General features: G+C 43.5%; 2 protein-coding genes across 3 annotated transcripts in view; both read left to right on the plus strand.

The window, feature by feature from the left end:
* LOC139923949 (homeodomain-interacting protein kinase 3-like) overlaps positions 1–9,443 on the plus strand; it is a 37,925-nt gene extending 28,482 nt beyond the window's left edge. For both annotated transcript variants that reach the window (XM_078282902.1, XM_071914859.2), the window contains exons 16-18: positions 448–725; positions 3,801–3,952; positions 4,773–9,443. In XM_078282902.1, coding sequence (XP_078139028.1) covers positions 448–725; positions 3,801–3,952; positions 4,773–5,372 — 1,030 coding nt within the window. In that variant the 3' untranslated portion in view covers positions 5,373–9,443. The remainder of the gene's footprint in view (positions 1–447; positions 726–3,800; positions 3,953–4,772) is intronic.
* Positions 9,444–11,715: 2,272 nt separating this feature from the next.
* kiaa1549la (KIAA1549-like a) overlaps positions 11,716–25,544 on the plus strand; it is an 85,417-nt gene continuing 71,588 nt past the window's right edge. Inside the window, exon 1 of the mRNA XM_071914875.2 lies at positions 11,716–11,956. Coding sequence (XP_071770976.2) covers positions 11,716–11,956 — 241 coding nt within the window. The remainder of the gene's footprint in view (positions 11,957–25,544) is intronic.

A 25,544-nucleotide genomic window follows, 5' to 3' on the forward strand; every position in this document is an offset into this window, starting at 1 on the left:
GCTGCCTTTTTTTAAATAGCAATCAACAGGGAAGAGAAATGGGAAAAGCACTGTGCTTGGCTTTTTAACGCAGAGCGGCACGCTTTCTAAAGTTGAGAAAAGTTTAACTTTTTAGTGGAGTGCACCACTTTTTTGTAAGCCAAATAGTCACAACAAAGAAGAGACAGGGTTTTATGTTAGGTTGGCAGCCAACAGTTTATTACAACAACAGTAATCAGAATGAAACTGAACAAAGTACAAACTGAAAACTTGGCAGTAATTGTTGGATAATTCCCAGAAACTCTGATTACAAAATCAGTATGAAATGTATTGGCTGTTTTGTAGGAGTTATTGCTAAGTGTTTTAAGAGTTGTACCTAAGCACTGTTAACTGATAGTGGCATAATGTGAGCACTGCTTTAAAGTCTGGTCCTGTCATCTTAATGTGTGATCCCTCCTCTCTGTCCAGCATGTCGGAGGACGACGGCCACGAGAGCGGCTGTGACACGGTGGAGGGCTCCCCCACGTCCGACACGTCCACCTCCCCCCGCGCCAACAGTCCGTACCGTTACCTCGACAACAGTAACCACAACAACCGCCCGCCCTTGGCCGCCATGGTGGCGCGACTGGCCACCCCTGCGGTCCAGGGCAGGAGTCCCCGCGGCGTCAGGACCATGGTGGTTCCACCAATGAGAGTGCAGAACAACAACAACAGTCTGGGGACAGAGGAGCGTGTCCAGAGAACCGGTCAGTGGCACTGTTGACCCTTCTAGCAGGGAATGGCTGATGTTTCTGTTTGTATGTGTCTTCTTTTGTTTATACATATAATGGAATTGAAGGTGAGCTGATCTTTTTTAGCAGGAGAGAGAGTAGTGTCTATTTTGGGATGTTTTACCATTTGTTTATTGGAGTTTGCCCTTATTAGCTAAGACTATTTTGTATCTGTGTTTTTGAAGTTTTTTATTTGTTAATTGTGGCTTAACATTCATAAACCTTCTTTTGCCATAACGGTGCCCGTATTTCTCCACCTGTTAAGTGGCCTGTCACCTGTGCTTTGGCGGTGTCTGCTTTGCAGGTCATATGGAAGCAGTAGGGGCTTACCGCCCCCTAGTGGGCCATAGAGGCTATAACAGGTGATCAAGAGACACCAGCAGTGAACTGGCCATGCTCTAATACCGCAGAGATGCATCCTTACTAGGCAATGTTAGTGTTGTTGAAGAAGCCTCTTTTATAACTTTCCCTCCATCCAAGCAGAAGTTTACTTGAAGGAAAAGTTTCCAGGGAAGAAAAAGCTATTTTTTAAACATTTCAAATGCAGATGTGTGTTCATGTCCTTGCCTCACTCATTACACATGGTTGGATTTGTTTAAACCAGTGTTTTTTAAATATGTGTACATGTATAGGCTACATATTTTAAAATATGCCTACATCTAATGTAAGATTAAATGAACCAGGGATCTCAAGGTAAAACCATATTTAACAATCTGAACATAGGCCCGGTGGTTCCTTGGAGGAGAGGGAAAGGTGGATGCATCTCTCTCCGTATTGGATCAAAGCCTGTGTTTTTCTCTGCTGGTTCTTGCCACACAGTAAAGTTGCCTTAAGGCACTGATCTCAGTTCAGTTAAATTTCTCTATTCTCACCCAATGAACATTTTATTAATGGGGGGAGAGAATTTAAACTGATGTAGATCAGAGTCTAAGGATCAACTTTCCTCCTCAGGTGCCTTCTCTGAGTGCCAACAATCTAGTTTGATTTCTTGTATCTTTCTCTTTCTCTAACCTTATGGATTTTATTGTCTAGTTTCATGGTGCTGTGTTTTATGGAAAAGATTCCCAACCGTTTTATGTGAAAGGCAAGTTTAATGATTCCTTGATGGCAGCAGAAATTACAGTGTTATATTGTGGCCATAAAATGCTAAATTGTCATTCCTCTACACCACTAGCTCAAACATTTCATCTGTAGTAGGTAATTTTCTTGTGTTCACTGAGTCAGATCCCTGGTGGGGATGTCTGGAAATAGGATTAGCCAGTTGCCAGAAAACCTTGATAGATTACACTGTTATGTTGCACTTTAGTTCTTGATAATTTATATTGAACTTTGGCTGTGGAAGCTCGGGATTTCTGGCAGTCCTCAGCTCTATTCAAACTGAATTAGTATAACTTGGAGAGGGCCTATAATTTTAATTATTGCCAATGGCATTTGTAATGTTAAACAGCATGAATGTCCCATATCTGTAATTTTTACAAGCCAGAAAAGTATTAAATCTGAGCAAATTACCTTCTGTTTTGGCAAACTCAGTGGCCATCTGGTAATAGCAATCCAGTTCCAATTGACATCACCATAACATAATAATACGTTCCTCTATTGTCGGCTGGCAGACTGTCATAACACATGTAGACAACTAGCTCAAATACCCTAATGGTGGCGCCGCATGGTGGAGACCTATACAAAGGAGGAATAAAATAAATAAAATCCCATCTAAGGTCAAAATCTCACAACCTTATGCGATTTATCTTTTGTGTGCCCGCATTTTGGTCAGTAGGCAGCCATCTAGATAAATCTAAAGTCTTGTATCACAGCCAGTGGAGCATTTGTTCCTGCAAAGGAAAGTGAGTGTTGGTAATGGTGAAAATAAATGCTTGTTTGACCAACAAGTGTGAGCACACACACACAGAAGTGTAGATCATGATGTTTTAATATCCGGGATACTAGTAGAAATTTGAGGCTTTATGAATGGTCCTATGGAATTACACACATTTAAAAAATTGCATTTCATGTCCTTCACCAGCAAAAGTAATCCAGTTTGAATAGGGCTTCTCACACAAACATGTTTTTTTTTTTTTCAAAAAAAAACTATATATACAGTATATGTAACTCATCTCATTTTTTTAATATTCCTGAAAAGTGACATAATCCCAGCCTGTTAGATTTAACCTAGTTCCACAGGAGACAAAACAGCTGCTCCCGTGTAGGTTATCCCATTCATTCCCATTCAGTTTATTGCTGTAGTCTTACTACGGGCATCAGAGGAACCTGACCCAGTAAATGACATAAGAGCATTGTCGGTTCCTATAAATATCCACACTCCACTAGCCGCGCCGCCGTATGGGCACCATATGTTTGTAGCCGCGCTGGGCCCTGTAACCTGGGCTCGGACCAGTCGTATCATCTGCTGCTCGTTACCCCGCCTGCCTGGTCAGCCTTTCTGTGCCAGGTAGAGCTGCTCGGCACACAGATGAGGACGCTGCACCGCTCCTATTAATAGTTCGTTTTGCAGTCGTCTTAAAGGTCACAACAGCCGGCCAAATGTTCAGTGTTTATAGTGGCTAAACCTGTCTCATTAGTGGACCTTCACTATCAGCTCAACTTAATGTGGGTGTACACTACAGGATGGTGACCACATTTAACCTCCACTAAGCTGTTTCACACAAATAGAAAATCAGGATTAAAAAAAACAGTCTTTATTAATCGGTTTGAAAATTTGGCTTGGATGGCATCTTGATTTGTTTATTAAATATATTCAATTCTACATCCACTCCTCATCATCATGAGATTATTCTTCTTCATGCCTTTCCACAAAGACCACTGTTCATATTCTGTGTTTTCAGCCAAAGTATGCCCTATCTGATTCTATTTTCCCTCTGCGTTGCATGTTTTCTTTCTTTCTTCAGGTTGTTGTTTGAAGTCCTGACAGTCATTGCCGTGCTTCACTATCTTTCAGTCTTGCAGGTCATGCGGGCTAAAAACTGCCATCTTATCTATATTTGCAGCGCATCTTTTCCCTCTGACTCATTTGTGTCTTCTCCTCTCTTCTCCCAGTCTCAGAGTCCTGGTCCCGGTCCCGAGGGCGCTGCAGCCTTGCAGGACAACAGAGCGCGCCCTCCTCCGTCCCCCTCCTCCCCTCCGCCCCCCTCCTGCCCCGGCATCAGAATGTGATGGGGCAGCAGCAGCACCCTCTGGGCTTTGGACAGGTGCGTTCGGTTACTTTCCTTTCTCTTTTAATATAGGGGAAAAGGTGGTAGGTGTCACAGGAAGATGAAAATGGGACCGCAAATAATTCTGCAGAAATTACTTTTCAAAATTTTTGTCTGTAATGTCCCCACTGCTCGCCCAAGTTCTTTCAAAGTAATGCAGACTTAAAGATTATGCAGGCTTGTTGCTTAGTTTTTTTTAATAAGCTTGAACAACAGCCTGCAAAATCACTTGTGGGTAGCAAGAAAATGTATTTTGTACAGACAGATGTGAAAACGTCTAAGGCATTCTTGCACATTCTGTTACTGCAGAGATAAACATGGAGTGGTACTGCTGTACGCATAAAAGTCAATGAGGCTGCGTGCAGCTGCTAGCCTTAAAACATGCAATTCTCCATTAAACCCCATACTTGGAATGTATTTGTTGTGGCACATTAATGTGTACATGCATGTGTAGATTCTCCAAGATTTTTTGGAATGTTTCCTCATTTCATTATTTGTAATTATTAGAAACGGTGCAGATGAATTTGACATAGTTGGGAAATAGATTTAAAACTACCATAATGCTATTCTGTTCTCATATCAGTCCCTGTATCATCTGTTAAAATGTCTCCAGTCAAATGTTTTGGGTTTTTCTGCTTTGTCTACGCTTTTTATTCACATTTGAATGACAGATTGAGCCTTTTAACAAAATGCTGAAAACCACTAGATAGGAGCTTTAACAGTGTGGGAAGAAACTGGGTCTGTAACGGAGTCGATGTGCTTCTCTCTGTCTCTCTCTCTCTCTCTCTCTCTCTCTCTCCCTCTCTCCCTCTCTCAGGTGCAGCCGTACGGTTCCAACCACAGCAGCAAAGAGTGGAACGGCAACTATGGCCCGCTGCGGCCGCACGCTTACATCCCGCCCACCGTTCACACGCACACCTTCACGCACCTGCCGCACAGCAGCCCCACGCACACCTCCGCCGGCCCGCACCCGCACGCGCACACCCACACCCACACCCACACCCACACCCAGGGCCTGCCCACGCACGCCCTGCTGCCCTACCCTGCCGCGGGGCCCCTCCCCGCCGGCGCCCACCACCCCCACCCCATCCTGCCCTCTCGCCCGCCTCCTCCCCCTCTCCTCCAGCCCGGCTATGGCCTCTCCCATCCCCAAGGCGGCGCCATAGTTCACCAGGTGACCCTGGGCCTCGGTGGCCACCCCCACCACCCTGGACACCCGCCTCCCCACCCCCACCGCCTCCTGCCCTCCCCGACCATCCACCCCCACCACCAGCCGGCCTACCACCCCCACCAGTTCAAGCCCCCCTTCCCGGCCCCGCCGCCGCCTCACCCCTACATGGCCTCGCCTGCTGCCTACACCGGCTTCCCCCTCAGCCCCACCAAGCTCAGCCACCACCACCAGTTCTCCTATATCTGAGGAGCCGGACGGGGCAGCAGCAGTACCTCCTGATGCGGAAGGGGAACGGGAAGTGGACTGGGGCCGGGACCTGGGCGGGCAGAGCCAGCAGCCGAGCGCAAAACGGACATTTGTGATGACGAAGAGGAAAATATGGTTTAAGAGAGGGAGGATCGATAGCGATGTATAACAGGAGAATGAGAAAGGAAAAACAAAAAGTAATGACGCTGATGAAGATGATTTATTGTGATGGGAGGTCAAAGATGATAGCGAAATTTTATGGCCTCTGTCAACGACGTCTAGAGTCGCGCTTGTGTTTAATTGCGTCAGAAAGACTTTCCTGCGAAATCATGTTGGTCGACAGGAGGAACGATGGGTTCAAAAAACTGCAAAGCTTTATAAGAGCGCGTCGCGATATATAATAGCGAATGAATTCACAAATGACGACGATTAGGAAATTTTAATTCATAATGTGTCCTTTGCACATTACCTCCTGTCATTTGTTGTTTCTGTATTGTTCAGAATATGAAATAATTAGAGGCTGGGATCTTTTGTTGTCGTTGTTGTTGTTGTTGTTGTTGTTGTTGTCGTCGGGCTGCTCAGCCTCCCTCTCCCTTTATCTCTGTTGCCTTGTAGCACGTGCTAGCCGGTCAGATCCGCGTTCGTCAAGCCATCCCAGTCTGTATTAACCAGGATTTAACGTTCCTCTGTGTTGTTTCGGGGCAGACCCGCCACTGCCCACATCTTCTAGTGCCTTAAAAATAAACAAAAAAAAAACAACGGAGTCTGCGACGTTACTTCAGGAGTTTCTAGGATTGTAAATGTAAAATGGGCTTGCAGCACTTGAACTTCAGACTCGTTGAACGCGATGGGCTTAGCGGAGAGACGCGAGGATTATGCTTGTGGTTATCATTTTCATTTTTCGGCAAATGTTAGGACTTCGGTTTGCTTTCTAACTCAGAGTATGGATTTACTTTAGCTAGAGGCTGCACATTTAGGGCTTTGACTGAATGAGCTTATTATGTACATAAAGAGTGATTTGATATTTTGATAATCGATTTCTATTCACTATAGTACTTAATTCATAACAGTATTGTCACTGTTTACTGTAACTGCAATACAATCTAGATAGCCTCTGGGTTGCCGTGTTTTTGTTTTGCATTTAGGCTATACTTGCATTAATGCGTTTTTATGTTTTAGATTAACATTTTGGGAGTGGCATGGACTAAAAAAAAACAAACAAAGCGATTTAGATTGTTTGACATTTTTACTTTCAAAAATGCTTTTCAGTGTTTGAAATAACAATTTACAGTATCATCGCTGGGCTATTGAGTGTTAGAGGTGTATTGATAACCGTTTTTATTTTTTTTTTCTTCAAATATCCGTGTGAGACAAACCTTTCTCCATGTGTTGAAGCTCGTCGTTTGTCAGTTTCGATACATTCCTTCAGGGTGGATGCATAGCCTTGATTTTGTTTTGTTTTTCTTTTGGTTTTGTGTTTTTTGATTCCTAGCGCGTGTAGTAGAGTCTTTTTACCCGTCATATCAGCTGGTATTTTACTCCAATCAGCACCAAAGACTGTTCATTAATCATTTCTGAAGCATGGTCACTACTATTTCTCCTTTCACCTCCAGCATACTGTTGCAATTATCAACATATTGGAATATATTATGAGATCTCTATTTTAAAAAAAACAAAAAAAACAACTGAGGTTGAGGTTTTATTTTTCTTAGCTTTGTTTGGCGAATTGTATTTGGAATGTATAGATAATAAGCTGCTATGTACTGATTATCTGCCACTTCCGTAGCTGTGAATTTAGAGGACTAATCTCGTTCCCACCCTGCATTCTTACTTTTGTATTGTAGTTCCGATGACTAGATACAATAGAAGTGGGTTTATTTTGATCATAGAGTATACTGAATGGTATTCCTATATGCTAGTGCCTATGTATATTGGCTTTGTTGTTTTGAAGTGATTGTAAACTGCTGTAATGGAAGTATGAGTTTTCTTTTGTTTTTCTTTTTTTTTTTATCCTGTTGCTTTTTTGGTGTGTGTGTGTTTTTGTGCGTGTGCATTTAGCATCAGTATTTCATCTTGAAGCGTAGGTTGGGTTCACCCTTGGATTCTGTAACCGGCGTGTCGTCGACGTACCTTTCTTTCTCTCCTTCTACGCCGACGACACCACTTTTATTTTTCTTCCGTTATCGGACTGTATTTGCAACTCTTCGTACTGTACAACTAGTGCCTTCTTCAAACAAGTGGCTGACAGATTACGTCTCGCGTTGATATCAAAGCAGTCGGAAATTTGTAGACTAGTTCTTTCTGAGGGGATCAGCTCCTGCTTTCAGATCACGAAAACCCCAAAGTTCTTTGTTTATTCGATAAAATGAGGTCTGAAAACAATCTCTCTTCTTTTTTCCTTTTTTTTCTTTTTTTACAGAATCCTAAGAAAGTACAAGTCAGGGAATGTTTTAATTACGCTCACCAAGAACACCGTGCAGTACTCGAACATAGGGCCTGGATATACACAAATGCAAAGCTTTATTCTCACACCGTGAATGTATTTGCGGAACTCAAAAGCGTCTTTCGTCTTTTGGTTTGCAGATGTGACACCGTAACCGTTTTTGTTGCATTTGTGACGGCTACACCGAGTTCTCTCTCGTGTTTCTTTTTTGGATCGGAATGTCTATAGGATTTGTTGTATGCAGCTATTACCATAGGTCGATATCACCATGTGTTTCAGTGAGGAGTTATTTCAACAATGCTTTATCGACTGTCATACTCGAAGTTTAGTTCCAAAGTTGCCCCCTTCTTCATACGACATCTACTCTATTGTATTACGATGTAATGGTTTTGCTATGTTGCTTAAGTAATGGGTGTATTTTGTGTACTCGTCTGATATGCTACTGTGTTGGCGAACCCTGATCCTTAGACAAAACAAGAGAGGAGCATGGGAGTTCAGCTTTTGGAGTGCAGCCTAGAATTACAATGGATAGAACAGGTATTCAATTCCTTCGAGAATGTTGATTTGAAAAGGAAAAAACGACATTCTGTTCATTTTAATTCTGTGGTGTGCGGCCTCTCTTGTCGATTCCCATGTGTTTTTTGGGGTTTTTTTCTCCCTGTCAGCTCAGCACCTGTGATGAGATGTCCACACGTTGCCACACTAAACCGTAATCCCCCCACCACCACTTTGGGTTGATTGCTTAGGATCTCAGCAGAACTAATCCCGCCTCCCCGCAGCCTTATACCGAGAGTTGCATCATCAAAGTCACTAGAGGGTCAGACAGTCCCAGATACAACGAGCACATGTTGCCCAGCAGCCTAAAGATAAGTAACAAACAAAGCAGGCCTGAGGACTATTCCACACATTTTCTTTTTCCAGAAAGTGAGGGAAAATTGACCCTCTTTAGTCATTGAGTGCCTTCATTAGGCGGTATGGACTGATCCCTCATAACAAACATCAGTACTGCTATGATATGGCAATACCAAGAGTCAGGTCCCTGTGGATATAAAGATTTCGATCCGGATCCCCACATGACACAAGTCCTAATGTTTTGATGAACATGGGGTCTCAACATCTCATTTGGGTACTGGGCTGAAAAACTTCTAAGAAATTCAATTCCTATGACGCCTGTTAGGTAGAACTCGTACCACACCTTTATAATTATCGGGTTGACATTTAATATATTTAGACACAAATATGTAGACGTGATTGCTCAATTTAAAACTGTTACTGTTCTAAATGTGTGTAGATCGTGTGGCTTTATGATTTTTTGTTGTTTTGATTTTACTTAAATGCTACACTAGTTTTGACAATGTAGCAACTGCACTGTGCAATATACAACAATATGAGGACTGGGAAAATGATTATTGTTTTGGATGTAATAATGTGTGTCTTACCAGTTTGCGGTCGTTTTCTTTTCCCCCCTCTAGTTCTCAGTGAGTTTCAATGTGACCAAGCCTTATGTACTTTGTCACAAAAAGCGGGTTCCTTCTTGGTGACTCTTATTGGTGAGTGTCAAATTATGAATTGATGGTGTACTATGTCAAGATTCACTTTGAATTAAAAAAAAAGTATCTTTTGCTTCAGTCAGTGTTGTTTGTTGTCTTTTTCTGGTGTAGAAGGAAGTATTTCTTTCACCAATGTCAGTTATTGGCGAGGAAAATTAGGATGCCAACAAAGATTCTGTTTGGAGTTTAAGTGAAAGATGTCTCTGCTGTTTCTAAGGGTAAAAAGGGCCACAATGAGGGTTAATCTACTGCTAAAAGCGATTGTCTTTTACCTTAAAACTATCTCAGTCATGTACACTTCCAAATCACATGGAGTATGATTGAATAATTGTTCTTTTTCTCAAAGGTAGACCTACTGTGTAATCAAATCTGAAATTAACCATAAATGATATGCTTTCAAGCGATCATTTTATTTGTAGAAAATAGTGTTATCTGTGGAAGACCAGCATCGACCAAAAATGACCAAATGTGTAAAGATGATATCAGGCAAGCAGCCTTTTATATTAGCTGCCGAAATAAGTTATAGAAATTATTAAAACTGTTTCACCTATAAATTACAAATATCTAATACAGTGTTTCCCAATGTAGGGTCTACAACAAAATGAAGAAGAGCTTATTTTTACTATTATTTAATAGACAATGAGCAGAATATCTATGACTGTTTTGGTCACTCTCCACATTTCTGACTGAGTACTGTGGCTGCGCCCTCAGCTCCCACCAGGGGCCGCCTGGCTCCTGCTGTAGTTAGATCTGCCAAATCAGAAATTTTACAGCAAAGCAGCGCTGGCGTCACTGCCTTGATATTTGGTCTTCTAATGATGCAATAAATTAAAAAGGGACGTGAAGGACGCCGTGATTTGTGCCGTCCCAAATGTGCGCCCTTCAGAGCTGGAAGGATGAAGCGGGCCGTTGTGGCCAGTCTGTTCCTGTGATTTTTACCATCATGACACCAAACACGCAGGCTGCTGCTCAGTATCCTGGCAGAAGCTGCGTCAAGCTAGCCGGAGTTAGCCCGAACAAGACCAGAAGTTAGGCAAGTTCACCTTCAAAATAAAAGCGGACGATTTGTCACATAAGTATCAAAATACTCAAGTGGAAACAGTACCTTCAATATGGAGTGATACTCTAGCTGTGAAATAGATACCAAAACATTTTTACATTGTATTATGGAGCATGGCATTTCCTAAAGAGAGTGCATTCATACAGCTAAATTTCAGCTAACAAAATGAATCCTGGATGACTTAAACTCAAGAACTCTCTCTAGAAAAAGAAAATCTGTTTTAACCCATAGTAGTGGCACAATTGTTCCATAAGAGTATAGAACTGGAGCTCCAGTAACCTACTTAGTGGCAAGCCAGCTAGATAAAATCTACTGAAATGCAAGCAGTTTGAAATTTAAATTCTACAAACGTTTGTTGGAGGCAGAAATAATCTCATTGGTTGAGTTACACTTCAATGGGTGGAGCCAAAGAACCACAGTTTTTCAGAGTGCAAGTGGCAAACTTCAATAAAGGACATGTCCTGTTGAACACAGATAGAGGGCTGGAATACTTCGAAGGGTTCTTCGGACATAAGTAAAAGAGGAATATCCAGGCACTCCAAAAACTGTTAAAAAGCCTTTGTGAGTATTAGCCAATCAGAACAGACAGAAATTATATAAAGAATCACATTTTGGTTCAATTAGGGTCATGTCGTCAGTAAAAATTTTGGGGCTTGCTAGCAAGAGTGCTAGGTTTCATAATAGCCTGTTAGCTAACTCCTCTTAGCTAACTCCCCTGCTGACCTTCCAAACTCATGAATGCCATGGTCATGATTAAATGGGGACATTAAAGGACAAACATAATTAATTGCCATGCATGTTTTTACTCATATTTTGAGAGAGAAGAGGAGTTCATTCTTTGATATTTAATTTTGCGAGTTAACGTGCGCTGTGGAAAAAAACGGTGGTTTTTCGAAGCAGCTCTGCCTCCAAGAAGTGTTAAACTTGCACTCCAATCCTCAAACTGCACTTCCTGACAACGTCGACGCTTTTATTTTGAAGCCAGCATCGCCGAGGCTGTTTCCCGGCGCTGTGGCCACCTCTGTGTGTCTTGACGCAGCTCCCAGTAGAGATGGAGAGCGCCTTACGGTCACAGTAGGGACTTCACACCTCACGCGCACAAACACACGGAGACGCTCAAACGAAAAAAAACAAAAAACTGCCTTTGTTTCCATCCCGACGCTGACAGCCTCCCGGCAGGCTCATGGAGAGGAGAGCCCCGCTTGTCCGCACCGGGGCCAGGTTGATCGGATGCCTTTCACCAGAGCAGCGCCGTTAGATGATTCCCATTCAGGATTAACTGGTTGACCAATGGCTCCCAAACATGCGCTCCTCTCCAGCAGCGGCAGCGGCCCCGGGGACGGCGGGATAAACAAAGAAGCCCCCCGCTCTTTCTCCCCGACGGCATGGCTCCCGGACCCCGGGATGGTGGCCGTCCGCTCGCCGAGAAACGGGAAGAGGACGCGGGCGCTGGATGGGAGGCTGGCCCGGTGGTTTCTGAGCATCGGCACGGTGCTGATGCTGATGATGCAGTGCTCCTTAGCCGCTGAAGGTAAGACACCTCTGATGCTGTGTGCTGTTATCCAACCTGTAAGAGTGGCCCTAATGGGTTATGATCATACAGTTCACTAACAATAGTAGCCTAATGATGAAAGCTGTGATCAGAAATTGTAGATTGGAGAAACGACCCTCATTCCCATATCAGGCTTGCTTGGTTATGCTGTTATTAATGCCCCTTCTTTCTGTTCTAATACTGGCCATATTAGGGGGGATTATCTGATTGAGCTGATCATACCATATATTAGGTCTAAGTGATAACTAATAAGAAACAGCAGATGTCTTTTATGGCAGTAATTTAGATCGTATTGCAGTGCGTCTGGAGCCGTTTTGGTGCTGATTGTTGGGGGTTTGCTTCAGACAGGCTGTATATTTTTTTCACTCGGCTGACTAGATTGGCCTAACTGTATTTTAAACGGGTGGTCTTTCTTATTTAGGCCATCTGTTTAGTCTCACACAGGCCCTTAACCCATGTCACGTCCCCAAACGCGCAGTGCTGCTGTCGGTGTTGTGTTGGTCCGGAGCGCGCCGGGCACCGCAGCGCTGCGCTGCGCTGCGCTGCGCCTCGCCTCGCCGCCACAGCCACAACAGACGCACAGGCACAGCGGCCGCTTCCCGGTAGCCTATGCCTTTGCATTAAGGACGCAGAGGAAACTTTTTATTCATTCACGGGGCGTTGAGCCTGGGGGTCGTCAACCTTCGACAGATCCATAGGGAAGACGGTTCATAGTCGGCACCGACAAATAATTGATGATCTCCGTGCCTGCACATCCAGCCGGAGGAAAACACCAAAATAGCAGCAAGGAGACGTTTACATTTTTTATTCACTGAGACAGGACTTGCTGCTTTGACTTAGAGCTTTTCTTCGAAGGATCAAAGATGACTGAAATTCAGCAAACTAGACCACAATATTAATAACAGCTTAATGATGATAATGATAATAATAAAAATAATGATAGCTTAATAATAGCCTAATAATAATAATAGCTAATAATAATAATCAGCACCAACATCATCATAATCATCAACAATCATATCTTAATAATGCATATTATCTTAATAGCTTAATAATAGCCTAATCATAGCATAATGGTAGACTAATAATAATAATAACAATAATAATAGCCTAATAGTTCATCCATTTGAATTTTCTGTGCAACTTCATTTTTTTATTATGTTGTATATTTATATCTATCAGAAACAGATTTTAGTTAAGGAACACATTTCAGCCTAATATGTTTTAATTATGTCTCCTAAAGCATTGAAAGTTGTTTGGCTGGGTTCAGGATAGCTATTCCCCATGCCTTCCCAAAAGCTGCTCTGCCCCAGCCGACCTCCAGGTGACGCTGTTTTTCATTTGTATTTTCATGTTGAGTCCAAACATCGTTGATGTAAAACCAGGTGGAAATCTTGACTGTGTTCCTCATGGCCGGTCAGAAACTTGTTCTGATTTGATGTCATCTTTCTTATATATAGAATATAGAAATATAGAAAACAAATGAATGTCAAGAAGAGTCACTAAAAAACCTGTGACTTGCGCGGCAATCTGAAATATGTGTATGTGTGTGTGTGTGTGTGTGTGTGTGTGTGTGTGTGCCAGGTGTAGGCTAAACGTAACCCAACTAAATCATATCTAGACAGTCAGGATATGAGGCGCATGTTAATGCCAGGTGTAAAGGGGGCAAAAGCTGGATTTTGTTCTCAAAGTTAACTTAGCAAATCTCTGCTTGGTTTCAAAGTGTTCCTTCTGTGTAAGCAGGTTGTACACATGCAGGGTCGACTGCTCAGTACTACTTGGAAGAATGTTACGTTCTGCTAACTGTCACATCAAGTTGTGTTTCATATACCCGAGCAGGAAGGAATCATACCAGAACCCATCTTCCACCGCCCTGCTTTTGCCTCATGGTTCCTTCTCACGTTTTCCACCAGGTTTTCATTCGTAAAAGTGACTGAACACCAGCGACACCTTGAGGCCGTCACATGTTCTCTGGCTTGGGATATGCACTGGCTGTCTGACTGGCCAGCTGGTTGTTTGACTCCCTCACTGGCGAGTTGTTTGACTGGCTTGATGGATGGTTAACTGGCCGCTCACTTGGCTGGCTGCTTGACTGATCTGCTGAATGCTTGTCTTGGTGGTTGGATGATGGATTTTCTGGCTAACTGGCTGGCTAGTAGGCAGAGCGATTGGCTGGCTGACTTGCCCACTGAGTGGCAGAGAGTCAGACTGAGACATTCACTTAGCGCCGCCGTGCCAACTTCTCTTATTAGGTTTTAAATTGGAAAATAATGCAATACTGGCTCCTCCTGCCAACACACACCACTGCTCCCCAGGGTGTCATTTGAGGCAAACAACCCCTGATAAGCACAAATTAAGTATAGATTTAATAGTGAATATAGAATTAGAGAAAATAGAGAAGATCTCTGAAGTATAAGGGAAAAACAAATTTATCTGCCCATCCTCCCTCTGTTAAATCTGAGCAAATCGCCCACTCACTCTCAACATTTCCTCTTTTATATCATGCTGCTGTGCCACTTAAAAGCAAGCTTTCTATATGGCTTGGGGAGATTGGACTGTCTCTACTCTTACTTACCTGGCTACTCAAGCATTCAGCTATTTCAAAATGCCCGTTGTATTGCTGCTTTCTTCTTCCTCCATTCATAAAAATAAAGATTTTTGGGAGGCTGATGACAAGCTGGTGGTCAAAGGTCTGCATGTGTATACATGTGTGTGTGTGTGTGCGTGTGTGTGTGTGTGTGTGTGAGTTATGTATGCGCGTTGGTGTGCGTGCGCATTCGTGTCTGCGCGCACATATGTGTGCGTGTGTGTGTAGGTGTTTTCTTTAATAGGTCTACAGAGATTCTCATCCTCAGTCAATAGCGGAGATGTACTGGGCTGTGTTACCATGGGAACAGATCTGCAGCTAGTACTTTTCTCACTGTGTGTCTGTGTTTGTCAGTCAGGGATTGAAATAACATCTGAGTAAGTGCCAGGTTAGAGTCTGTTGCCCAATAATCAGCGTCAGATGACACACTGTTTGGGATAAAAGGGCTTTCTGAAGCACTGTGAGATGTGCGGAGTCAGAACTGAACTCAGCCTTCCGCTTTCAGCTCCTGTGCGGGTTTTGCTCCAGTTCTGGTCAAGACAGCACATACTGCAATTACATGTGTTGCTATTTCACCCTTCTTTGTACTCGGTATCTTTGTGCGAACATTTCTCTCTTGTGCGCAGGGTAAAACCCACAGAGGCGTAACAGTTCCTCTTCTAGTTATTTAGATGAACAGGCGGTGTGCAGAAGGTGCTCAGGGGAATAAAAGAAGATTAACAGCAACTGAGATTGGGCGGTGGCCAGTGACTAATTTGTTCAAATTTAACAAGGCGAGGTGGCGGGATGGTAGATTGTCTTTTCCTTTCGTAGTTTTTTCCACCTCATAAATCTATAATTAACAAAAGGAGATGAATTTTAGCAATTCTAACAAGAGGGATGCCGTCCTACTTCGCCCCTGCTTAAATCCTTAGCCTTACTTTCTATGGATAAATAGCCTGATAGTGTAGCTTAAATACAAAGAAATACTTCCCACCTGTTTTATTTGCTGCATTTGCATCGCAAGTGATATCTCAGACACTGCTGGCCTGATTTGGATGAAAGCTGGAGGGATGATGCATTTTGGCACTGTGTGCTGGCATTACAGTAATTACATTAATTACAGTAATTGGCCCGATGGGGGTTCTATAATTAAAGGTCAAAATGTCTAACTTTGAAAGGCCATAACTGCCACACCACTGGTCAGATTGTGACAAAACCTAGAGGGATGACGCGTTTTAGCACTGTGCTCTGGTTTTGAGAGTATCACTGATTGGCCTGATGGGGGCGCTATAATTAAAGATCCACCTGGAGGGATGATGCATCTTGTTTCTGATTGGCCCAAGGGGTGCCTGCATCATTCATGAGGGACGACTTGTTTACTTTTCTTGGCATTATAATGGAAGAACCAGGCTCCGGCCAATCAGCTAGAGCCTAATGATCTGGGAGGGACCGCAAGGGAATGAACGGCTGGCCACGGAGTCATTGATGAATCTTTTGCTGATCATCATTTATCTGCTGTCATGAATTAAACTGATCGATTGTGCTGATTAGGTACAGTATAGCCCGGCGGCTTCTGAGCGGAGCAGTTGGCTACGGACCAGAGCCTCTCAGAGTCTGTGCTCTTGCAATCTATTTAAAAGTTTAGCGTCTGTACACAAACAAAGTTTCTCTGTTTTTTTTTACATTTATTCAATTCGGGCAAACAGTAGAAATTACAGAGAGGGAGCTGGCACTTGGCGAGGGCATCTGGAAATGAGATGTGACAGGTTCGGATCCCAGACCAACACAGGGTTTCTGCGTTTCAAAAGGCTGGAAAAAGGACCCCATTATCACGACATTATAATGTGTCAGAGAGATGAGAGAGAGGGTAAAGGCTGCAAGACACTTGAAAAGGACAAAAAGGAGTTGGCTCTCACCCACAAGGGCTCTGCTGCTCGTTTAAGGCCTAATAGATACACCAGAGCGGCTCTGATGTGGATCCACTGGACTTCTCTCTCTGAATCTATCTCAATCTATAACCTGTAGGGATGGGACGATATATCGAAATTCAATATATCACAATACAAACATGTGACAATACGTATCGTGGGGCAGAAAAATGAATTGTGATATTAGCTCCATTTTATTCTGCTGTAGTAATCACTAATGAGACACCTGACCATCACAATTTCACAAGCTCTCCATCCAAATTATATTATTTACACTTTGTACTGACATTTCTACATTGTTGTTTACATTCTAGCAAACCAATGCCATCGCTAGAAAGATTTGTGGCTCAGAAATAAACATAATTCTGCACAGTCATGCTTTGTTATCATTGAAATTCCCATCCTGTCCCATCACTAGTAACATGGCATGTCCGACCGATGTTACATTTGTTCTGTTAGTAACCTACCCATCTTTGTGTTATATCATTTGTCAAATATACTTACATATTCAGTTGTAATACTTACATATTCAGTGATCATTTTCCACTTCGTCTGTGTCATATTTCTAAGGAAGAAATAGGGAAAAGGTGATGAAACAGTAATCAGCCACACCGGGACCCCTCGCTGAGGCTGAATTCAAATGTGATTGCAAGGGGGGGGGGGGGATAAAACTGCAGCTCACTTTCTGTTAAAGTCAAGACTGCCATTAAGCTTTTGTTTTATGCATGCTCCCTCATATCCAGACGATGAAACACACACACACACACACGCACACACACACACACACACACACACATCTCCTCTTCAGGGAGCTTGATGAGAGTCAGGGGATATGCATCGCTGTTACGTCTGGATCATTGGTCAACGAAAGCTGATCTGGAAACAAAATTGTGAAATATTCCACCTCTGGACTTTCAACCAGATAATGTCGACAAACATTTTCTTTCTTAGAGCTTGCTGAAACCTGAGAGGCGGACTTCGCTATATTATATATGAGCATTTTTAGTGGATTTGCGCACATAATCGTAGTGAACCCCATAAGGGCCGCGGTGCACTTAAGCACCAAGCTCCTGTTTTATGCATGTCACTCCAAATGGAGGCTGTCGGGTGTAATACCTCCGCAGACCGTGACGTGGGTTGACAGACGTGAGCGGTTGCTGTGTTAGAACCTGCCGTATTTTGATGTCGGCTTCCGACTCCTCGGCTTTCGTCAGAAATTCTCACTCGCGCGCGATCAGCTCGCCGGTTTAGAAACCCTGACAAATTGAATGAGCGGCAACGCACGCTCCGCTGTGTTCTCCTCAGCGGCGAAATCCAAAAGGTGCCCTAAGTCACTGTTCACTTCTGCTCTATTTCTTTTGTGTCAAAGCATGTCTCTTTAGATGTATTAAGAGAGGAGGTTCACCAAAACAACACAGTGCAGAGCGAACTGTGGGGTAAAAAGCTCATGTTTGCCTTCAGCCCTTGATAAAGGCAGCAGTAAAGATCCATAGGTAGTAAGATAGTAATATCATATAAGATGAGAACAGTATGTCTTTAGTTTTCATTAAGCAAGAACAACTTAAAGCTGCAATATGAAGTTTTTTCCACATGCAAATAACATTAAATAAATAGGATATATTATACATTAACTGTCTGTCACCCTGTGTGTTCATGCCTAAATCCCCCTGTTTGCCTAAGCTTGGCTTTTCAATGACGTTTGGGACGTTTTGGGGTGTAAACTATTTGTTGTGGGTGTGGCCAGCAGTGAGCTGGTTGTGGCTATCAAGGTGAGGCTAGCGGCTACAGAGCAGGGAAGTCAACAACAACAGACGAAAGCAGTAAGAGAAGAAAGAACAGCGAAGCGTTGCTTTTTTCTAATTGCCGATTCCCATACCTGCTATACCTCAACCCGAGGCTAGATGACAGCTCGTCAAGATGAGTGACAGGTGTTGGGGCGGGAACTTGACCGACTGAGGGGGAAGAGGGCGAGACTAATAATACACTTCCTGCCTGAAGGCGAAAAGTTGCATATCGCAGCTTTAATTCATGCTAGCTGCCCATACTTTTACCTTTTTCTCTCCGCATCATCGCAGCTATTCCACACCTGTATTGTTTTTTTTCTTTTATCTGAAAAGTGGAGGTGATCAGAGGGGTGCAGAGGAGGGATGGTACAACCCGGAGGATCCCGGCAGGAATCGATCTGAGGCCAAAAGAGCCTGCATGCGGTCCCGGAGGCAGCGGGCCTCTGGCACGCTGCATCGTCCCCGCTCATGTTCGCAGCATCATAAGGAGCAGAAGCTTGTTTTGCATCGCTCTGCTTGGCTGCGCTCTGCGCTGCTCTGCGCCGTGCTGCTCTGAGGTTGATGCACCGCTGGAGCTCCTCACACTGAGAAGCAAAAAACACTGAAGGGATTTGATGGAAGGCAGGCTGCTACATACGGCAAAGCATCAGACCACAACTGTTGAGGATGTGACTGAAGGCGCGATGAGGCAGTGGAGACTGACCGGACAAATTCACATAAATGATATGATGGGATGCGAGGAACAAAGGTGTCATGATAAAATACGCTTGTCATAATGTTTGGCAAAATCGTCCGCCTCCATTGACTCATGTTTTGCCTTAAATTTAAGAAATGAGTTCATCACTTATGTACAGAACACAAAAATGACTGCTGCAAACATTAAAATATCAAGCTTTCATATTCACAAAAGATATTTGTGTCTGGGTCTTTTTTTAAATGTATTCTTTAGTAGCATTTCTAACAATTTTGTCAATAATAGTTTTCTAAAATCTCTAATCGCTGACTGGACTGTTATTGTTGCCGAGCAAAATCAGTAGATTAAAAATCTCAATAGGACTATGATAGGCACTTCTACAGATGGTCACTAGTACAGACGAGCACACCTAATTCTGCAAGCAACGATGCTGAACCAACTCTACTAACATCTTCTTCATACTAGGAATGTGCATTAGTACATTTTCTCATGGTCGAACATTTAGTTTATGGTCTTAACAAATATTAATATTCGGTGCGTGCCGCAACTTATAAATGCAAAATCGGCTGCATATCTTGAACAATCTTGTTGGCAGTGAGGGCAGAGATTCTCTCACTTCTGCTTTTGTCACACTTTGGAAGAACATGCAGAAATGTTGTCATGCTAGTTTGGCTTAGTCTGACTTCCTTGATTGGACATGATTCCACATTGTTGTGGTGGAGCCATGCTTCCTCACAACAGGACCTTTACTTTCTTAACGTTGCCTCACTCTGCTTTGTGTGGCTTTGACGATGAAATAATTTCTACTGAAAGCAGCTAGCAGAGGATGAGAACAAAACGACGCCCAGGAGAGGGTGGAGGGTTTTTAAATGACAGCAGAAGCCCTCTAGTGGCTCGTACAGCCACAGCTCTTATTCAGCTTGAGCTCTACATAGTTTCACTCTGTTAAAATGATTTTAATGATGTATCTCAGTGTGTAAAAAAATATGTTCACAGCCAAATGATTGAATGTTCGAATGTTCATTTTCTATGAGCCATCCCTCAGACGGTTACTGTAGGCAGTCTGTATACTGCTGCCTGCTGTCATATTAAACTTCTCTACAGTCCAGACTGGCAGCACCCTCACTCCTCTGACTGTTGCCAGGCAGAAAGACAGAGGAGCACCTCTTTGTATTAGGAAGCACTGGGGAACTGGAATGACTTGAGTGGCACAACACTGTTAGAGTTACAGCTCTGGTAACAAGCCAGGTTGTTATTGTGACTCTAACCCGGCTAATCAGACTGTTTTCACAAGCTAAACATTTCTGGTAGAGGCTCACACACACACACAACCACATATACACACACACATTCAACCCACTGCTCTCAGTTTCATTAGAGTAACAGACAGCTCCTTTCTGCTGCACTCTGGAGTTAATCATCTATTTCTGGAATGTGTGTGTGTGTGTGTGTTTCTGTGAGCGAGGGAGATTGAGAGAGACTCAGAAACAGAGAGACAGAGCGCAAGACAGCCAGCATGAAAGAAAGATGGAGAGAGAGGGAAAGAAAGAGAGAGAGAGAGATCGTAAATATTTCCCCAGCTTGTACATTAAATACATTATGCATGGCGGGGTCCCTGTTACAAATCATGTGGGTAGGCAGAATCTCTTTTGGATAATTTGATTTTATAATCCCAATTAGCCACAGCTCTTATGTTTTTCCCCAATCTGTGGGGAATTGTAAGAGGTTGCATGTTCCCTCTCCGGTTGGATCGCCTAATGTGATGTTTGCGGTGCGTTCGCAGAGGTTAATTATTCTCCGGCGGTCTCGTGTGAGAAGCGCTTTGATGTACAAAGTGTCTTCACATGTGGACACGTCTCATGTTCAAGGTGTATTCATGTGTGCAGAGTACACAATATGTAGCCCGTTTAGTGCCATGCAATGCGGGTTTGTGAAATGTTTACGTGAGCATGTGTGTGTAGAGAATACGGCGCAGTATCTAGCCTATTTAGTCCTGTGTGTGTGTGTGTGTGTGTGTGTGTGTGTGCAGCATACACAGCATGCATCCTCTCAGATGTCATGCAGTACAGGCAAGGTGCTGCACTTTAAGTACTGTGTGTGCTGACCAGTGGATTTCTGTGTTCTGTGTATTGAGGGAAAGGGAGGGAATCTAGCTTCAGGTAGTGTGTGTGATCAAAAGAAGTTCAAAGAACAAAGAAAGGACTAGTAAATGCCAGCCCAGAAGAGATTGTTTGATGCTATTAGGGTGCTGGGGTGCTGATGCTATTATTTCTTTATCATTTTTCCCCTACTTGTGGTGAATTTCAGCAGTCTGACCTCATCAATACGGTTCTCGGTTCCTGGTTGGAACTAGGGATGTCCAACATAAATCGATGATTGATTTATTGTTTGTTATGTATCACGTCGATTAACCTTAACGGTTAACGACTGTTTGAATTGCGTAATCGCAGCCGGTTAGTCCAACTGCGCAAATGGCCATTAAACCAAAGTGGAGAGCTACTTGCAAGAAATGCCTCCACCACTTGATACAAATCCATTGGACTGGTGGGAAGCCCACCAGGTAGGATTCCCAGGCTGACGGCACTAACGCAGCGGTGCCTCTGCACCCCGGGACCTCTGTCCCGTCAGAGCGCGTCTTCTCTGCCACTGGGCTGACGGTCGACAGGCGGTGTACTCTGGAGCGTTTGGACATGCTGATCTGTATAAATTAAAATGTTTAGGCAACAGGCCTAAAACAGTTAACCCCAGACGATTTGATCAACAATAGTTTTTCTTATTTCCAGTGCAAATCGATCAAGATTTTTTGGGAAAATGTGCATCCCTAGTTGGAACGGTGGCTCTAAATTCAATCCGGAGAGACTAAATTGAAGGGCGAATGACAAACTTTATTACCTCCGCCAAGGATGTTATGTTTTCATCTGTGAGTTTGTCTGTCTGTCTGTCAGCAGGAGATCTCAAAAACTGGATTTCCCATGAAATTTGGCGGACAGATCGGCCTTGGGCCAAGGAACATGTGATTAGATTTTGGTGGTGATCCGGCTCTCAGTTTTTTTTTTTAACCATACCTATGAAACTAACGGAGATAGAGACTCGATTCCAAATCCTAAGGGTCTGTTTGCAGAGTCAAGAAATCAATTTTGCAAGTTGGAGAGTCGCTCAGCGTTGGCGGAGGTGTGCGTTCGCCGAGTGCCTGCTAGTTGCATGATCGAATTTACAGAAAAGAATAGACCCCATCATGCAGTATTTTTTTAATCGTGTAGAATCCCAGGAAGGAGAGCAGAAGTCAGACAAGCAGGAAACAGCTTCCGTTCCGGCAGCAGCATGATGATTGGTTCCCAGAACACGGTGCGGGGAGATCTGATTGGTTAAATATAAATTGAATGAAATTAAATGGTGCATGTGGGGGGAAAAACACTAAATCTAGAAAGAGTTTCATCATCACCATCATCATCTATTTATAGGAGTAAAACCACAGCACATTAGTTTTGTCACCTTTCAGCCACCATACATAGACTCCAGTGTGCAGCTAAAGAAAAGCGTGCGTCTCTTCTCCCTTGAGAGTCTGCATTAGAGTCCTCTTCATGCAACATGGCCGCGGCTGAAGCCCATAACTTCTCACTGTAGAATTATCCCATGAAAGAGAACCTACGCTCCCTGAGTGATATTTCTGTACGTTCGCCTCTCCGCCTCGGGAGCCGTGAACGAGAACATTTATATATTCTTTTTTTTTTTTTTTTTTTGCTGTCACTGAAATGAAACGAAATAGAAAAAAACGAGGTACATCGCTTTTGTCTGAACCCCTGCTGTCCTCGCGAGGCTTCGCACAATCAGACTGATTCTCGAGTGCATCTTCAAAAGCCTCGCCATAAAAGCGGTGAGACGTGCCCCGCCAACCCCCCTGTCTCCGAGGTGTGTTTTTTTTTTTTTTTTTTTTTTTTTTTTAGCATCGAGAGTCTGGTCTCAAGTCATTCTGCAATTTGAATTCACTGGCTTTCGAAAATCAGCCAGGGACACTCGAAGTTGTTATCCGCTGCAAGAAAAATCAATTTGTTTTCAAATGCAATCTCGGAGGCAGAGGCTTCCGCTAGATCTCGGCGATGCGTCGGCGCCCATAGGAGGCCGTTTTCGACGCCCCAAAACCGAGCAACGGACGGGCAGTGGGGATTTATTTTTTCGACTGTAGCGTCTGAGAAAGGAAGAGATAGAGGGAGAAAAGAGAGAGAGAATGAAAATTTAATCAGCCCCTCGCTTCTTAAGGGTTGACTGGCAGGGAGAGGGATTTATAGCTGCTTGGCCCCCCCCCTCGCCTTCGACTCGCCGTGTGTATCCCTGCAGCCGCTCACCTCCCTCCTTCACACCGTCACTCACTCACTGGTGTGTGTGTGTGTGTGTCTGTCTGTCCATGTGACGTGTCATGTGGCCTTGAAGTCACAGCTGTGTGTGTGTGTGTGTGTGTGTGTAACAGCCGCGTTTCCAGCAGCATTTTCTACTCCTATTCAATACCATAGTAAGCCTCGTTTGTAGCTTTTCCCACTGCAAGTGTTGCAAGTGTTGCCTAAGCCGCAGTGCAATGGCAGCCGGAGAGAGAGTTGAGCTACATTACAGTGAGCGAGTTTATACACTTTATTATTATAATGTTATTTGGAACAACCTTGTATTTTTTTTTTTGAGTTTGTGAATGTAAATGCCATATCATGTCTACAAAGCTCATACTCTCACTATAAGAAATGTGAATATGATATAATAGCTGCCATATGCCAATAATAACCAGGATGCTGAAGCATGCAAATGCCTTATTCCCTTCACTGGATATAGTTTTTTGCTGTATGCCTCTTCTGTTTCCATGGCAATGTTTGACATAATCTCTTGATTCATGTTTACAGGGATATGTGTGGTTGGAATATGAAGATGCATATAGACAGGTTATGCTGAATTTGACTCTGCACACACTATACAGCTAAATCCCTTAGAGAGCCTTAGTCTAGTCTAGTCTAGTTTACTTATAAAGCCCTTTATCACAGTCAAGTCTCTTTACACACCATCATATACATGTCATATACCATACTACATCATACATATACATACCACATCATATACATACTTTACATACATCACTTACTATATCATATACCGCATCATATACTAGATCAGGAGTTCTCAACGTGGGGTCCCGGGACCTCCAGGGGTCCTTGAGGGGGCTCCAGGGGGCCCTCAGCAAATTGATGCATTTAAACTATAAACTTCACAATTATTTCATTTACAAGAAGTTAACACAATTAGGGAATATGGAAGAATGACTGTTTTGATCATAGTTTCACTGTCATCTCTCTACCTACAATACAGATAGTCATGGAATTCTGGACAAAATCATATAAATATATTCAATAAATCAATAAAAATATTCTCAGATTTGAGTGTGAGAGACAAAATCTTATCAAATAGGGGTCAAATGGTGGCCCAAATGTGGACTAAATTAGATTAGATTAGATTTAAATCATATACCATACTACACACACACACACACACACACACTCACACCTATGGGCAATTTAGAGTCTTCAATTCACCTGACCTGCATGTCTTTAGAAACTAGGGTCTTTTAGATGAGTGGAATGTGTGGATGGCAGATATAATATCCATATACAATGTATTTAAATGAAACCTCCCTGCGCACGCATTCCAAACCCACTCCATTTGCAGGAACAGAATGAAATCCTAACAATCGGCGCCAATTAAGCGAACCCGTTTCCGCATGGCAGCGCGCTCTCCTGTCCGGTGGGCCGGGGTCGCTTCGCCGTGTTAACGCAACAACCGGCTTCCGACGAGAACGCTAATTATTCCCTCCAGGTAAATCAAAGTCAACCGGCGTGTACTGTAGGTTTGACCTCCCCACCGCTCCCCGCTGTCTATTTACCAACCCCGAGAAAAAAAAAAAATCTGCATAAAATATTCATCGCTCTGCATAATCAGATGTTCAAGACCCAGTTTAGGTGTTAGGAAGCCCACGCGCTGTGCGACCGATTTAGTACTGGAAGGAGGAACACGTCCTTAAAAACCAGCGGGACTCTTCATCTGGCGGCGAGGGTCGGCTCAGACGACTGTGTGAACTTCGCTACTGCCGAGACGCATTATGAATCCAGGGCCTGGCTTTAAGATGAAAGGTGGGAAGAGCGGAGATATAAAGGCCGCGGAACAGACTCTTTGCCATGTATTTTTTATTCTCAGTTTAGGATTGAAGAAAAGTGCCGCCGCCGCCGAGTTCCGCGGCGAAGTAACTTTTTTTCAAAGTTTTTCCACGGCCTGTGATGTCGTCTCCATTGGCACAAGCTGTCAGTGAAGACGTTGAACTCTGCACTGCGCGTGTAAGTGTGTGTGTGTGTTTCAGGCTGTTACATAATAGGTGGAGAATGACTGTGGTACTCTTTGCTCACTTTACTGTAATTGAAAAACTGCGGAGCTGTTATTATCATCACCGTCATCATCTTCATCATCATCATCATCATCATCATCATTGTCATCATCGTCATCATCATCCCTGGGTGGAGGCAGTGACTGATGGGAGCTGTTAGCTATGAAGAGAGAAATAAAAGAG

The sequence above is a fragment of the Centroberyx gerrardi genome, chromosome 4 (assembly GCF_048128805.1).
Source record: "Centroberyx gerrardi isolate f3 chromosome 4, fCenGer3.hap1.cur.20231027, whole genome shotgun sequence".
Classification (NCBI taxonomy): domain Eukaryota; kingdom Metazoa; phylum Chordata; class Actinopteri; order Beryciformes; family Berycidae; genus Centroberyx; species Centroberyx gerrardi.